The sequence below is a fragment of the Castor canadensis genome, chromosome 12 (assembly GCF_047511655.1).
Source record: "Castor canadensis chromosome 12, mCasCan1.hap1v2, whole genome shotgun sequence".
Classification (NCBI taxonomy): Eukaryota; Metazoa; Chordata; class Mammalia; order Rodentia; family Castoridae; genus Castor; species Castor canadensis.
This window is the reverse complement of record NC_133397.1, coordinates 59,822,035-59,837,490: the sequence shown is the minus strand read 5'-3', so window position 1 is coordinate 59,837,490 and position 15,456 is coordinate 59,822,035. Positions and strand designations below refer to the sequence as shown.

General features: G+C 37.4%; 1 protein-coding gene across 1 annotated transcript in view; it reads left to right on the top strand.

Moving 5' to 3' along the window:
* Gkn2 (gastrokine 2) overlaps positions 1–13,132 on the top strand; it is a 40,779-nt gene extending 27,647 nt beyond the window's left edge. Inside the window, exons 2-6 of the mRNA XM_074049877.1 lie at positions 9,367–9,420; positions 9,841–9,978; positions 11,133–11,243; positions 11,851–12,007; positions 12,933–13,132. Of these exons, the coding sequence (XP_073905978.1) occupies positions 9,367–9,420; positions 9,841–9,978; positions 11,133–11,243; positions 11,851–12,007; positions 12,933–13,015 (543 nt within the window). The 3' untranslated portion in view covers positions 13,016–13,132. The remainder of the gene's footprint in view (positions 1–9,366; positions 9,421–9,840; positions 9,979–11,132; positions 11,244–11,850; positions 12,008–12,932) is intronic.
* Positions 13,133–15,456: the final 2,324 nt, after the last annotated feature.

Below are 15,456 nucleotides of genomic sequence, written 5' to 3'. Positions count from 1 at the left end.
GGAAGTTGTGGTTTCATTTTCATTTGATTGTAGGAAGTTTTAAATTTCCTTCCTTATTTCTTCAATGATCTACTGATCATTCAAAAATGTATTGTTCAATCTCCATGTGTTTATATCATTACTATAGATTCTATGATTGTTGATTTCTAATTTTACTCCATTATGATCTGATAAGATACAAGAAATTGTTTACTTTTTTGTATTTCTTAAGACTTGTGGTCTAAAACATCTATTTTAGAGAAGTTCTGTGGGCTGATGAGAAGAATGTGTGTTTTGTAGTTGTTGGAAAGAATATTCTGTAGATGTCTATTAAGTCAATTTAACATACTGCTTCTCTACCTTTTGCTAAGAACAAGCACAGTTTGATCTATAGTACAGTTTAACGAGAAGTTTCTTTGTTGTTCCCCTCCAACACACAGCCCATGATCTGTTGATAAGAGTTGCACACTGAAGCCACCCATTATTTTTGTATCAGAGCCTGTCTGATCCTTTATGTCCAGTAATATTTTTTATGAAATTTGGTACATTAAAATTATTGTATCTTCTTGATAGATTGCTGCTTTTATTAACATGTAGTGACTTTTTTATGCCTCCTGACACATTTTGCTCTAAAGTCTGCATTGTATGAGTATAGCTAGTCCTATTTTCTTTTGAATTCTGTTTGCTTAGAATGTTATTTTCCATCCTTTCATTTTTGATCCATATGTGTCTTTCTCAGTGAGGTGAGGTTCTTATAATTACCAAACAGGTGGATCTTGTTTTTTAACCCATTCAGGCAGTCTGCGTTTTTTAATTGGAGCATTATGATGACTTACCCTTACAGTTATTATTGAGACATATGTACTAACTTTTCCCTTCTTCAGGTTTGCTGATTTACTGAGTTTATAATGATTGATTCTCTCCTATTTTCCAATGTTGGCCTGCAACAAAGGAGAAATCATTGTTACACTAAACCTCACCTGCACATAAGGCTTGAGAGAACTGTAGGCTTATCCAGTGGCTAAGACTGTCACCAGGTCTGCCTGGTTTACCTTGTGATTGTGGCTTTGGCTTCCCCTTCCAACTGGAGTTAGAGCTGTGGGCTCTTCCCTACTTTTCTCTGTGTAGCTTTTCTGTTTCTCCATGCTTTTCAGCTGTTCTGTCACCTCTTTCACGATTCCCTATACCCCTCCTCTCTCTCTTTCTTCAGTATATAATGTGTAGTTTGTTAACCTACTCTTCTCATTCACTGAATTACACAGAAGAATCTTCCAATCCATTGCCTTACACTGGAAGGCCAATAATTCTTTTCCTCATAATATATTTGTCTATTTTTTTGTTATCAAGATTAATACTGGCCTCAACAGTGAGCTGGGAAATATTCTCTCTGTTCTTGTTTTCTAGAATAATTTGCTTAGAAGGAACACTCAAATATTTATTTCTTCTTGTGTGAACTTTGGTTGCTTGTATCTTGCAAGAAGTTTGGCCATTTCATTTTGGCTGTTGAAGTTGTGCACATAAAGTTGTTCATAGTATTTCATTATTATCCTTTTACTAGGTTAAGGTGAGTATTGATGTCCTCTTTTTCATTAGTGTGATAAATAATCAGTGTTTTCTCTATTTTTTATTTTCTTGAACAGTTTGGCTATAGATTTATAAACTTGGCTGATAATTTATATAAATCATTAGTGTTTGTCTATTTGCAATTCCATTGGTTTCTATTCTCCCTTTGTTCTTGGTTTAGAATTAAGTTGATGTTTGTTTTCAGATTTCTTAAGGTAGATGCTTAGATAACTTATTCAGGATCTTTTTTATTCCCTAATATAAGTACTTAACACTAAAAAATTTCCCTAAGCACTATGTAAGCTGAATTCTACAAATTTTATGGTGAATTTTTATTGTCATTTAATTCAATTGAAAATCTTTTCTAATTTCCCTATGGCTTCTTTAATCCATGGCTTATTTAGAAGTGATTTTTTAAAAATTCCAAATAATTGGAGAGTTTTCAGATATCTTAATTTCATTTTAATTTAATAATACTGCTTGAATTTCTAATTCTCTAATAATTTATAAGGTTGAACATGCATAATTTATAATAAATAATGATAATATTAGGTAAATCTCATTGAAAGCTTACTCTGTTTTGGTAACTGTTCTCTGTCCTTTATGTATATGAGCTCATCTGTTCACAAAGATGCTCAGAGGAGGCACTCTGTTACGCTTTCTTTCTAACTGAGGTTACTGATATTCTCAGGGAGAAATTAAAGTACTTGGAATACAGCCTCAAGTCTTCACTCATCCTGTTTTGCTCTATCTTCCTATAATCAAGTTCTTTGTTCATTTAAGAAAAAAAGCATGTGCTTATTTTTCTGTGGGTTTATAAAAACCTTATGTAAGTTGAATGTATTACTCTTTGCCTCTCATATGTGCTAAAAGTATTTTCTTCACTTCAAAAATTGCTTTTAAAGTTTACTTTTTAAAAATAATTAATGACCTTTCGCTTCATGCAGTTAGGGTTGTGGGCCTTTTCCTTGTAATTTATTCTAAAACTTTTAGTCTTAGAAAGTCCTTTGCATTGTCAAAATAAGATAAAAGTTCTCGTATTTTTTCTAGCTTTAAAAATCAATTATTTTATGTCATGCATGGTTCTATGCTTATATTAAAACTCAATTTTGCTTATGATAGAATTTACTTTAGCTTTTTGCAAGTAACCACACCCTCATCCCAGGACCATTTAGGTTTGAATCTTTTTTTTTTCCCCAACAGCTTTCAAGCCCTTGCTGGTACTGCAGAAAACAACATGGTAATACATTCATAGGCTGATATACCATGTCAAAGTGAACTTGGGCAGACCTGGGGGCCACAGTAAAGAGTGTGTTTTGGCTTAAGTATGAGAGTCTCAGTATCTTTGGCATAATTCAAAGGTATAAGTTAGGCCCATTAAAGGAAATGTGTGATTGTTTTATATAACTTAGAAAACAATGGACACTATAGCTACAGTTCTGTTTATCTTTGATAGATATGGTCACTACAATTTGTATTTTGTAATATCATAATTCCACTCATGTTTTGTTATGATCCTTCATATTTACTATCTTTTAAGAGTTATTTATATCTTCTGATAAATAGTAAGTTCTCTGAGAGCAGAGTATCTTTGGCTCTAGCCCATCTTTCATCCTTTTCAGAATATTTTCCAGTGATTTCCATAAGGTAAGTAATCATTAGGAACAGGAGAAAGAAAGGAAATAAAGGAGAGAAGGAAAGAAGGAAGGGTAAAGGAAGTATGAACACAGAATAACATGATAAAAGACGGGCGTCTAGGTCATGCTGGGAGAGGGGACAACAGCACAGTAGGGTGGTTTGAGTATCTTTTGTGGCAATTTAGTTCATGAACTTCTTTCTACCCCTGTAGGCTCTTTTTCTTTCTTCCTTTAGAATATTTCTTTATATGTTATTTGGTTTTCCATTGCTGTGATGAAATACCTGGGGTAATAAACTTAAAAGGAGGGAAGATTTATTTTAGTTCATGGTTTTAGAAGTGATCCATGGGGGCTGGGATGTAGCTCAGTGGTAAAGCGCTTGCCTAGCATGCGTGAGGCCCTGGGTTCGATCCCAGCACCAAAAAGAAAAGACAAAAAAAAAAGAAGTGATCCATGGTCACTTGGCCGTATTGCATTGGGCCTGTAATACCACAGTATTTGGTGGTGGAAACACATGTTGGAGAAGCTCTGTTTACCTCATGGAAGCCAAAAAGCAGAGAGAAACATAGAAAGGGGTCTGTCTCCTCTTCAAGGGCACACCCCTAATGACCTAACTTTCTTTGACTATATTTCATCTCTTAAAGGTTCCACTCTCCCTCCAGTAGAATCACACTCTGGGGACCACGCCTTTCACATGGGCTTTTATGAGACATTCAAGATCCAAAGTATGGCACCTTCTTTCATATTACTTGTGGATGTTACTTTTCAATAAGACTATAGATTGAGTTAAATGTCAAACTCAGAGTTTTCAACATTTTCCTATACTTGGTGAAGCAATTGTTAAGGTCTTTGAACAAAAAGAAATGTAGGCAAAGTGATATTTTTAAGCCACGAATTAATAGTGATATTGAGGATGGAGTAATGGGCAGCCTGGAGGCAGGCCATCCATTTTGGCCTTTGGTATAGGCTAGATTCTTCTTAGGCACAAAACTAAGGCTCCATTTTCCTCACATCTGGATGGGGCCGTGTGACTGCTCTATCAAAGGATAATGAGTAGAAGTGGTCACATTTTGTCTGAGGAAGTTAAGAATAGGTGTCTCTTCTCCATGCTGTTGGTCTAAACTTCCATCTGCCACCGGGGCAGCATCAAGATAACCATGAAGCCATACACTGAAGATGGGGAAGCCACATAAGGAAGAAGCTAAAATCCACAGAGCAAAGCTACCCACCATGAAGATCATCTATACTAGAGTTTATGTGAGTTTTTGTCAAATCACAAAGGTTTAGGCATCACTTATTACAGCAGCTAGTGCCAATATTCTGACTAATAAAAGCCATTGCAGTAGGGAGTGTGCAGTGGTGAGGACAAGAGATGGAGTTTGAGTTGGTGGACTGGAATAAAAGGCATTTCCTCTGCATTACAGAGGAAAAATGGCAGAAGAACCAAGGCTCAAAGTGAGCCTGAAGAAATTGTTAACAGAAATAGCAAAATGACTGCTTTGGGGAAGAATGTACTATAGTACATGCAGATATAAATGCCTGGTAAATACAAAAGAATTGTTGAAAGAGAGAGAGAGAGAGAGAGAGAGAGAGAGAGAGAGAGAGAAACCTATGCTAATGAAACTGAAAAACATTCTCTTTTATAGCTGGTCGGTTATAGGGAAAATCACAGTGAAAATTAAGAAATATTAAAACCTGGTAAAATACTTGTGGAATGAAAATAAAATCTGCTAGAGGTAAATATATTTTGTCATTTGGATAAATAAATATACCAATGAAGCAAAGAGACAACAATGAGGTTAGTGTTCAAAGGGAAACTACATGACTTTATAAGTTAGTAGAAAAAGGATAAACCATTCAATAATAGGGGCTAAGACTACTGGATGCCTAACTGGCACCTAAAAAATTGAATTGGATTGCAACTTAGCAGTAAACTTAAAAAATAGTAAAATTAAATGTGAAAAACGAGACTTCAAGTAAAAGGAAAATACACTAAAGACATTGGGAACAATGGTAATTATTGGATAGATACAAATTAACTCCATCATGGATATTATTTCATGCTCATCAAAAATTTAAAAGTATGAGAATCCCATCTCTTGGCAAGATGTGGTGAACCAGATGCCAGGGCAAGTGTAGTTGGCCCAAGTAAGGTATATACTCCAAGGTATGTGAAATGTACAAAAATGTCTGTCAGCTCTCTTAGTTTCAACAAAGAAATGGCCGTATAGTAGAGTGGGTGAATAAATAGTCATAATTTCATAGCTTCATTCATTGAAGTATTATTTCAAAAGTTTTAGTGCTAAGAAATATTGGACTCAAAGCCAGAAGCCTGGAGGAGGAAAGGTTTTTTTTTTTTGTCATTAACTGTAAATAGACCTTGGGTACATCTCTTTTTGGGTCTTAGCTTCCTTGTGTGGTGGGGGCGGGGGTTGAATGAGACTTGAAATAGTGCTTTCAATCAGAATATCCCACAGAAGTTTTAGAAGTTTGTATGCCTGCAATCTTTCTCAGTCTTACTGCATCAGAGATCCAAGGTCCACTCAACACGGAGCCCTTCCTTGTCTGCAGTTTTAGCTCCTTCAGGGGGAATTGGGCAAATGAATTTTATTCGCAGCAACTTTTACAAACACAGCTTCTCATTCCCTCAGTTGAAATTTGCACTCTTGCACTGTAAACAATTTCCTAGTCAAGGAATAGTCTGGAAGCCGAAGCTTTTCTACTACTGTCCCTTTCTTGGCAAAGCAAGAAGTTACACTTATCCAGCAACTAATCAGAGAAGGTATATATAGTCTAGTATTTAAAAGGATGAACAATGGAGTCAGATTGGGCTCAAATCTCAACTCCTGCCCTTAGAAGCTGTGTGTCCTTGGAGAGTTATTTAATTTCCCTGCCTTGGCTTTTCTATCTGTAAAATGAGCAGGATAGAAAGTAATTTACAGGGCTATGAGGATCAAATGAATGATTCAGTACTGGCAAAATGTTTAGAATATGCTGAAACATATTACATAGTACATGCTCCATAAACGCCAAGCATCATTCTCATTAGATCCATAGAGTCAGAACTCCTGAGGACAGGAGGGAGACAAAGCAGAAGGTATGATATAATACTTCAGTTGGCCCTAATATCAAGAAGAATGACCTGCTTGCTTTGCTGTATCCGGAGCCAGATATGGGAGAACGTTTGCAGATGTACTATAAAACATCAATCCTTTCTATTGCTGTGATCTCCGAAAGATTTTACAACCACCCCAGCTGAGCAGCTGGGAGAGAGGAATTCCAGTAGACTAGGGTTTACCCATATTTTAAAGCTGCTAGTTAGGAAATTGTTTCAGCTATAGAACAACAATACTGTGATATTATCTTTTTGCTTATGGTGGTGATTCTCAATATTTTCCAATATTTAAAATTTAAAAATTTTAAATATTTTCCAATATTGCAAATTTTTAAAACTTTATATTTTTAAAAAATGTCATTGCATTATAAGTTCATCATTCCACTGTAATGCTAACTAGACATTTCTAATCATGGCACTAAAAATTTCACAAGTTAAAACTTATATTCTCTCACTTTTTTAAATCTGAGGATTTCTCAATGCCCCTCAAGATAACTGGAATTATATAGCTCGTGGTTTCCATGGTGTTCTGGAAAAGACTCAATGTAAACATTTGGTTAGTACTGGTAATTCTGAGCCTTGTTCCTTATGGTTTCTGAAAATTGCCACTAACTCTAAAAGGGAAGAAGAAACAAAGTCATAAGGCTACTTGTTCTTAAAGTGGAGCTCCCAGCCACTGTCCACTGTCCTCACCCCTAGTTTCATGCCCATTCCTGAGGTGGAGAAAGTCAACATGCAGAACAGTGATGAAAAAACACTTAATGGAGGCCCAGTTCAGGTCATAAGAAAAGACTTTACTTCCAGAGGAGAATTTAGGAATATGTCCTTATTGTAGATGCTTGTTCTATCTGTGTAGAATAAGCATCTTGCAATATTTTTAAAGGGTGGAAATTGAAATCTCAAGTACAGCATGAAACAGATAAGCAGGGAGTATTTGCAGAGTGACCAAGAGGTGAATTTTCATTACTGACTAATGAACTCCATTGATACCAGGTATGTGGTTGGGCCTTAGTCCTGATAAGGGAGTTTGCTGGGGTGTGTCAGAGATACAGACATGATGTCTTCCAACATGGTCATTTGAAAAAGAGATTTCCACATCTTAAAACCAATATAAAGGGTAGAAGCTGCACTTGGTAGCTTCACTTGCTTCAGCACCTTCTTTCCTCCTGACAAAATGAAAACGCTTGTGAGTATTTATGCTTCTTGGTTCTCTTGTGGTGGCTGCTTGCAAAGAATACTCACGTCCAACATGTCACGGGTTTCAGGGGTCTTAGACAAGTACTGTTCATACCCCTAAGACTCTTTGTCCTTAGAAGGAATAGTGTTGAATATTTAGTTGGATATTTGCATACCTGTTGTCTATTTTTTGAATTGTTTACTAAATTCATATGAAGAACAAAATTTGGAAATATGTAGAGAATTTTAAGTTGGAAGACACTGGTAGTAATTCCTTGTTATGACTTTTAAGTAATGTAGGCCTCTTAGAACAGTTGTGCTTACTGTTTAAAAGAGAAGTGGTAATTTAAAAAGTATTGATATTGGTAATAGTAATAATAGCAGCTGTAGTTTCCCAAATTCATTCTAAGCCTTAGGCTAAGCATGTCACAGAAATAATCTCATTTATTGGTTGCATTAACCGTATAAGCTAAGTAGCATTATCCTCACTTTGCAAATGAAGAGACTGACACACAGAGGAATGTGATTTTCTCACTCCTGTAAATGTGGAATTTATGAAGCAATTTATCCATCTTAGGCTCTACTTCCAGGAGCAATCAGGCAAAATTCAAGCAGTTAGAGTGTCCAAATGCTATCATGTCTGTATCACCCCTTAAGGCAAAGCATTCCTTTTATGGCTGCTCCACTCCTCTGTCTGATCCCGGACTTTGTAGTTCTATACTGCAGCTCCCCATGGACTGTGTACTGTGTCCTGATCCAGCATGGAACCCCTTGTCTTAGTCTCTGCCCCTTATTCTCACTCAGTTGCCAAGGGAGAAAGCAAAATGTTGAGTGCTTCCCCTCAGGTGATAAAGGCTGTCAACCTAAAGAGTTCCCTTTCTCAGGGGTCTGTAGATTTTTCCAAGAGGAGACCCAACTCTAAAGTATAAACTTATAACAACAGTGTATTAATCATCATGTTGAGTGGGAGGTTATTTTGGGGGCAGAGCTCTCTCCAGTCATCCATTGCATCAAACCTCAGTTCTAGACCCATTGAATAGAGTGTGCAGGAGCATCAGAGGTTCCTAGCCTGGCCTGTGAAAGAGAAGATGTGGCCCTGTCTAAGTGGGCAGGCTGGATATCTGCATATAGGACTTTATTAGGTGTTCCACCGTAGGTACCAGAAGAGAAATGTTCAGAGAGGGAAGGAAAGGGAAGTAGAAAAGTCCCAAAGACACCCTCTATCAGTAAGGATGGTGCAGTTCATTCTGATGTTCAAAAGAGAGGACAAAACTGAGATCAGCATGGTGGATCAGACTCTTAGGAGCTGCAGCAAAATATCAGAACTACCTCCATGTCGGCTCATGGCCTGCTGTTCCACTCAGGAATGGGTGGTAGCAGAATATGGATGCTGTCCTTGATGTCAGCTTCAAAGTTAGCCATGCGCCTGGGTTTCCTGTTTTCATAGCTGGATGTGTCTATATTACTCATGAATCCCTCTTAAATGTTTTATTCTCTTAGTCTCAAGAAATTAATCCTTTTTTTTGTAAAATCAGAAGACATACCTTATCCACTAAAATCTAAATCCAGTGTGAATCATACCAGGTTATTGCCATAGGAAAATGAATCCTTCATATCTATTTATCTGTTCCAAGCTTTTCCTGCTATCTAGATGGTGATAATGTGAGGAAGAGTTGGAAAAATGGGTGGCAAAGTTAGAGCCTTGTGTCTGATAGATGGCATGAACTCAACAAATACCTGTTGAGTGAGTGAATGTGTGTGTTTTGCACTTTTGAAATGGACTGCTGGTCATCCATGACCACAAATTGGTGTCCCTCGGTTGCCAGTGTCCCCTGCTGTTCCAATCCTCAGTGACTACCCCATAGGGAATGGATATGACTGGTCTGTTTTTTTCAGGTGGTATTTCTTGTGGTGCTGACCATCTTTGGGATACAATCTCATGGATATGAGGTAAGTAAGTTCCTTAGAGACTTGGGAAAGGAAAAAGAAGGTAAAAAACAATCTGAAGGACCATAGAAAGTCAGTAGACCCTATTTGGGATGGACTCCTACAAATAATCAATAATAAAAACAATTACATGGCTATTTTTCCACTAACTGTGATACCTTTGCAAATGAAATCTATTACTTTATAATGTGACCAATTTAATTTTTCCCATGATGTCATTGCTTCTCCCTTATATAACATGGTAAATTCTGAAGGAAAGCTTGAAGTCATTTTACCATGGCCTTTGGACTGGCATCTCACTGGAGAAGTTTCAGCCTTCAATAGAGTCCAGAGCAATTAGAAGGCTTTATTTTGCTGGAAGTCCCACCTTTCAAATGCATGCAATTAATAGAAAACTCATTATGTCTTTGTTGTCAATTCTAGATTTATAACGTCTTCAGCTCAAGCAACAGTGGTGGCAATATTCAAGAGACAATAACAATTGACAATGAAGAAAATATTGCCATCGCTAATGTCCATGCGGGCTCCTGCTCTTCAACCACAATTTTTGACTATAAACATGTAAGGATTTTTATATTTTTCAAGACAGTGTTTCTACAGGGCAGAGAGATAGTCATTTATTATATATTTAAACTTTAAGGTCTATCTTTGCAATTCCTTAAAAATTTCCTTACTCTGCTTTTCCCTTTAAATAATCAAGCAATTGATTGACAAACAAAATTTTACTAAGAAAAAATAAGACAGAATTTACTTTTCCATCCGGAAAGTAAATAGAAGAATGATCAAAGAATAGCCAGCACATAGACTCTGAAAAATATTTGTTGAATGAATAAATGAATAAATCAGAGCCTCTAATTCAAAACATCATGCAGAAGAAGAGCAATCACAAAAGAGCAGAAATGTAGAGCAACTACACACATTTAATTATGTATGTAGAATAGGCATTATCATACTTCTTTGTAAAAATGAATTTCCAAGTTTTATTTACTAATATTAGCAATGCTTCAGAAATCTGATCCAAAAACTTATTCTGTCTTTCATCCATTTATTCATTGGGATGAATTTATTCATTTGTTTTACCAACACAAATTATGTGCATAAGGCAAAGGAGGGAAAGAACAGGTGAAGCATGCATATGTGCGCTGGAGTGGGTGTCAGTGAATTAGGAGTGTTCCTGAGCAGGAGTGTACCATGCAACAGAACTTTCTGCAAGGTGGAAATGTTCATATCTGTATTTTCCACTAGAGGAGCTTCTAGTCAATCACACATTGCCAGCTATAGAGTACTGGCGATGAAGTACATTTATCATTTTATGTAATTGAATGAACTTGAGTTTAAGTTCAAATAACCATGTGTGTCAAGTTACCATGGTACTGGACTTCACAGTTCTAGAGAATTTGTATTTATTCCACATTGGGGACGAGGCTCAATAAAGGCAAATGAAGGAGACTGGGCACTGTTTCTTAATCTTTAAACCACAAACTGCAAACCCTGATTACATAGAATGAAGAGTAGGTACAGATTTGCACTATCTCAAGTGAGGGCAGAAATGACAAGTGAAAAAATGAAAATGCTGTGTCAAAGAAGATGAGTGACCAGAATTGATTGCCGATTGAGAAACAATGGCATTCACTTTCTGTGTGTACTCAAGTCGTTCCTCCAAGTTCAGAACCCAGGGAACTGGGGAAGGTCATTAACTGCTCTTGCTTCCTCAGAGGTACATTGCAACCCGGGTGCTCTCCCGAAGGGCCTGCTACATCCTAAAGATGGACCATAAAGCCATCCCTGCTCTGGACACACTCCAACGGTACATGTATGAGAAGCAGGTAATTTGGGGCCAATCTTAAAAATTCTCTGTTCTTCAGCCAAGCAATGCTGGTGTCAATGGAGAAATGAAGAAAGTAGGAAAGAAGATCATACCATTATATCATACCCTGGATCTGGTACTCAGCTTCTTAAAGCATTTTTATATTTATGTTTGAGAGAGTAGCCATAAGTACATGAACTAGTAACAACTTCCAGTGTCTTTGTAGAGAGAACTTAATAGACTCTCTTCTCAGAGCTGAGAGATCTGAGAAAGGGTGTTTTGCAGAAAAAAATGAATAAATTTATAATATTCAATTACACAAGATGAAAAAAAAAAAATAACTGAGTGAGAGTATTCTAACACTGCACCGAGGCTAGATGTCTGGGTTTGGCCTCCCTCACCGTCTGTATCTGGAGTTTTACCTTCTCTTGGGCTTCATCGACAACAGCTGTAAAGTAGCAATAGTAAATGATGAGGATTCTCTTCAGACAGAGTGGTCAGAAAAAGGATGACTTAAGACCCCTGATTGTCTTTTATTTAATCATTTGAAAGAGAAAAACACTCACTGTTTAGAATAAGGCTCACCAGACTTACCAGTTTTTTTCTGCTGTCCTTTGCTGGTCTAGATGATGAACACCATGTCCTCCACTGAGTACACTTGGGTCAGGTACAACCCTCTGCAGTCTCTGCTCACAAAGGTGGACTGGTTCCTATTTGGGTCACCCATTGAGCAACTCTGCAAAAACATCCCCTTGTACAAAGGGGAAATAGTTGAAAAGTCAGGTGAGTACCAACAAATCATTCATTCACTGAACATTTTCTGAAAGCTACTGTATGCCCCACATTCTGGTAGGTGCTATATGAAATACAAATAAATGAATACACGATTCAATTTATTTACTTTGGGAATTAAATCCCTCCTATGTGTGGAAAGTGTGCTAAATGTTAGAGTTACAGAAATAAAAAGATTGTGCCTCCATGGAACACATAGTCTAGTGGAGAAGGTGATGAGTACAAACAAAGGAAAGAAAGGATTCCTGGTTGTCAAGGAAGAACTACTGGGTTCTCAAGTAGGAAAAAGTTGTCTGAGCCCTTAGAACAGTATCTGTTGGAGATAGTAAGAAAGAAATCATTAAGAAATTCTCTTGACAATTCTAGGATAGCACTCTAGAATCTAGGATAGAACTCTTCCAGGAAAGAGTAAGTGACATTCACTGACAGAGAACAAAAGCCTTGTTCCATCCAGGAAACACAAGGTACTGAAGTCATTACTGAATTTTACAAAGTTTCTTACATGGTAGAGTAGCCAGAGCTGACAGATGACAATCACAAGAAAATAAATTCCTGAGTAGTGGAAGGGAGATAAGGAAGAAAAGGATTAGCATTCATTCTATTTCTACCGCTCAGGAAAAAAGTAATTACTGTCACTTATAAAGGCAAAGAATATCATTGCCTCAACTAGAACTGAGTGAGTCAATACTTCCAGAAATTGCAAATCTTATTTAAGCTAATTTATTACTGTTATTATTATTTTTGGTGTTCTTAATATTTGCAATGAAATATAACTAAAATTTTGGGTAACATGAAATTGTGAAGACATTTACAGAGGCATTGGTTTGTTGCATCTATATATCTATATCTATATAGCTATTATGTTTTCCTACTATATTTCTAATACCCTTTCTTTAAAACCTTGTCTCCTTTCCAGATGATGCTGGTGTTGGAGGTTGTGCCAAGGCTGGGCTCCTGGGTATCTTGGGAATTTCCATCTGTGCAGGTGTCAAGGTTTAGGACAATCAGCCTACCAGTTTCATCTTTTCAAAGAAAGATGCTCTTGGCTTCTACTCAGAAGCAAAATTAAGTTCTTTCTCAATATTCCACCTAATTGTGAGATTCAGTAATAAAACACAAAAGCTATATTTACAAATATCTGAATGTTTGTTCTTTTTGGAAGCAGCAGATGGAAGTCAAGCAATGTATAGACATACAATGTATGTCAATGTATAGAAGAAAAACAAAAAGCCAGGATTTCAGATGAGGTGTTCATAATGTATGAAAATTCCAAGACATCATAGCTGTGCCACATACAGACTCACCAGCTGGGTGTGAGTCTCCACCTCTGTCTGCATCTTCCGTCCAGAGCAGTACATCTGGTTCCAGTGCACCTGGCAACCCTAGAGGAGCAAGGGCTCAGGTAGTGATGGCTTTGGGCACTGAGAGGGAGGGGCTTGGTATACCTTCAGCAAACAACTTGACTGCCCAGATGAAGGAAACTGTCTTCTCTAACAAAGCACTCAGCTTTCAGGGCTATCTACATGCTTTTAGGAAATATCTTTAAACTCACCAAAGCAGTAGACTCAACCTTAATAAACACTATTATGATGTGTGTTGACCTGGAGTAAGGGCAGAGGAGGAGAAAGAAACATGTAACACCCAAGAACAGATGCTCTGTGATGAAAATCTTAACAGGAATGAATACCTGGCTGGGATTTCAAGTCAATACATAAGAAGAAAGCAATTTCCAAGATTTCAAATAAATTGCACTACGTGGGTGAGTTTCCAGTTTAAATTGCTGGATCTCATTTATGTAGTCTGGCCTACTGGATGCAAGTTCCGAGCAAAGAGACACTACTTCAACAAGAATTTCCACCTGCCATTGACTGCCCCCATTCTAACACTGAACGATTGCTTTTTGACAGCCATCAATGAATATATTTTAATCATTCTCCATGCGCTCAGCACTGGGCAGGTACGCTGGAGGATGAGGCCCAAGGCAAAGCTGCCGTAGTTGCGAAAGTTATTTTCTCAGTGAGGAGACGAAGCATTTATATAAAAATATCTGATGAGGACAGTAAAGAGTATGTTATAAAGTGTAAATAAATAGTAAAGCATTTTATTTGGGACCCTGGTGTTCGCAAGTATTGGAACCTAAGTCTAATATGCCAAGGCCAACAGGCAATTTATTATCTCATATAACTAGCCATGGAAGGAAAAGGATAGTCTGGTCTTGGATAGCTAGGATTTTGAACTTGATGGTGACCCATGACTCACGTCACCTTCTCTCTACATGGAAGTCTTCGTATCTTATACTCGTTTCTCCATGAGGATAGAATCAATACCGCTGTCAACCCCAAAGACCTCATCTTCCCAGATGCAGAGACAGAGAGGAAGGGGTCCTCTTAGTTCTGATTTTTAATTAGTTTTAAACTAAAAGAATCTATGGAGATGACCCTAATTCATTCACGTGGGGCACCTTCTTACTCCTGTGGTCAGGAGTGGGGTAGGATACAGAAAGGAGTGTTAGGATTAGCAATCTCTTTTGGAATTTACTGCCTAGAGATATTCTGTCCCTATTAATTTTTATAGCATCAGTCCTGTTTTGAAAGCAACTGTGTGCATTCTAATTTTTCCTAACCCTTTCTCTGAATCAGTTAACTTCTCTATGCTGAATATTGGATAAGATCAGGTGCAATGTACTAGGCAGGTGCATAAAAGGGACAAGTCCACATGGAGGATATAGGGAGGCTGGATCTATGTTATATGTTCTCTTAATTAGCCCCTTAATAAGGTCTCAGGAAAGTAGCTATTAACTTTGTTAACTCACTGGATGCTCAGACCATCAAGAAGGAGGAGCAAACCTGGACTGAACACAACTCATTGTGGGTGCTAGAAGAGCTGGTCAGGTTACTAAGCTGGTCAGAGAGTGAAGCCATGTGCAGGAGGGGCCAAATGTGTTTTTTCAGGAAGCCTGGTGATGCTTATAAATGGGGTTCTCATTTCCTATAAAGTTTTATTTCTCATAGCAAATGATATATCACATGTCATATACACTCATTTGCACATCTGAGGTAGACTTAAATACAATTTGTTGATTCAGAGCTTCCAGGATGGAATTATATGGACCTAAATACTTTATTATGCAATTGCCTGTTTGGACAGTTGACTCAATGAGGTAGCTCAGTTGTTATAAAACAATGAGTTACAAAACATAATCCATATACATTGGTGAACAAACAAAGTATTGAGACTTCTAGCTTAGAACAATGGCAAGCTATCTTGTAGCAGATTAGCCCTCCTGCCATAACAATTATAAAGCAAATATTAAAAAGAGCCATTTAAAGGCAACGAGTGACCTAAAGCAGGCAGAAACTAAAGAGACTTTGGCCTTTGAAAGAAAGGCTCCCTCATCTATTGCTGATCAGAGCTGTCTAATATTCCATGACAAAAATCCC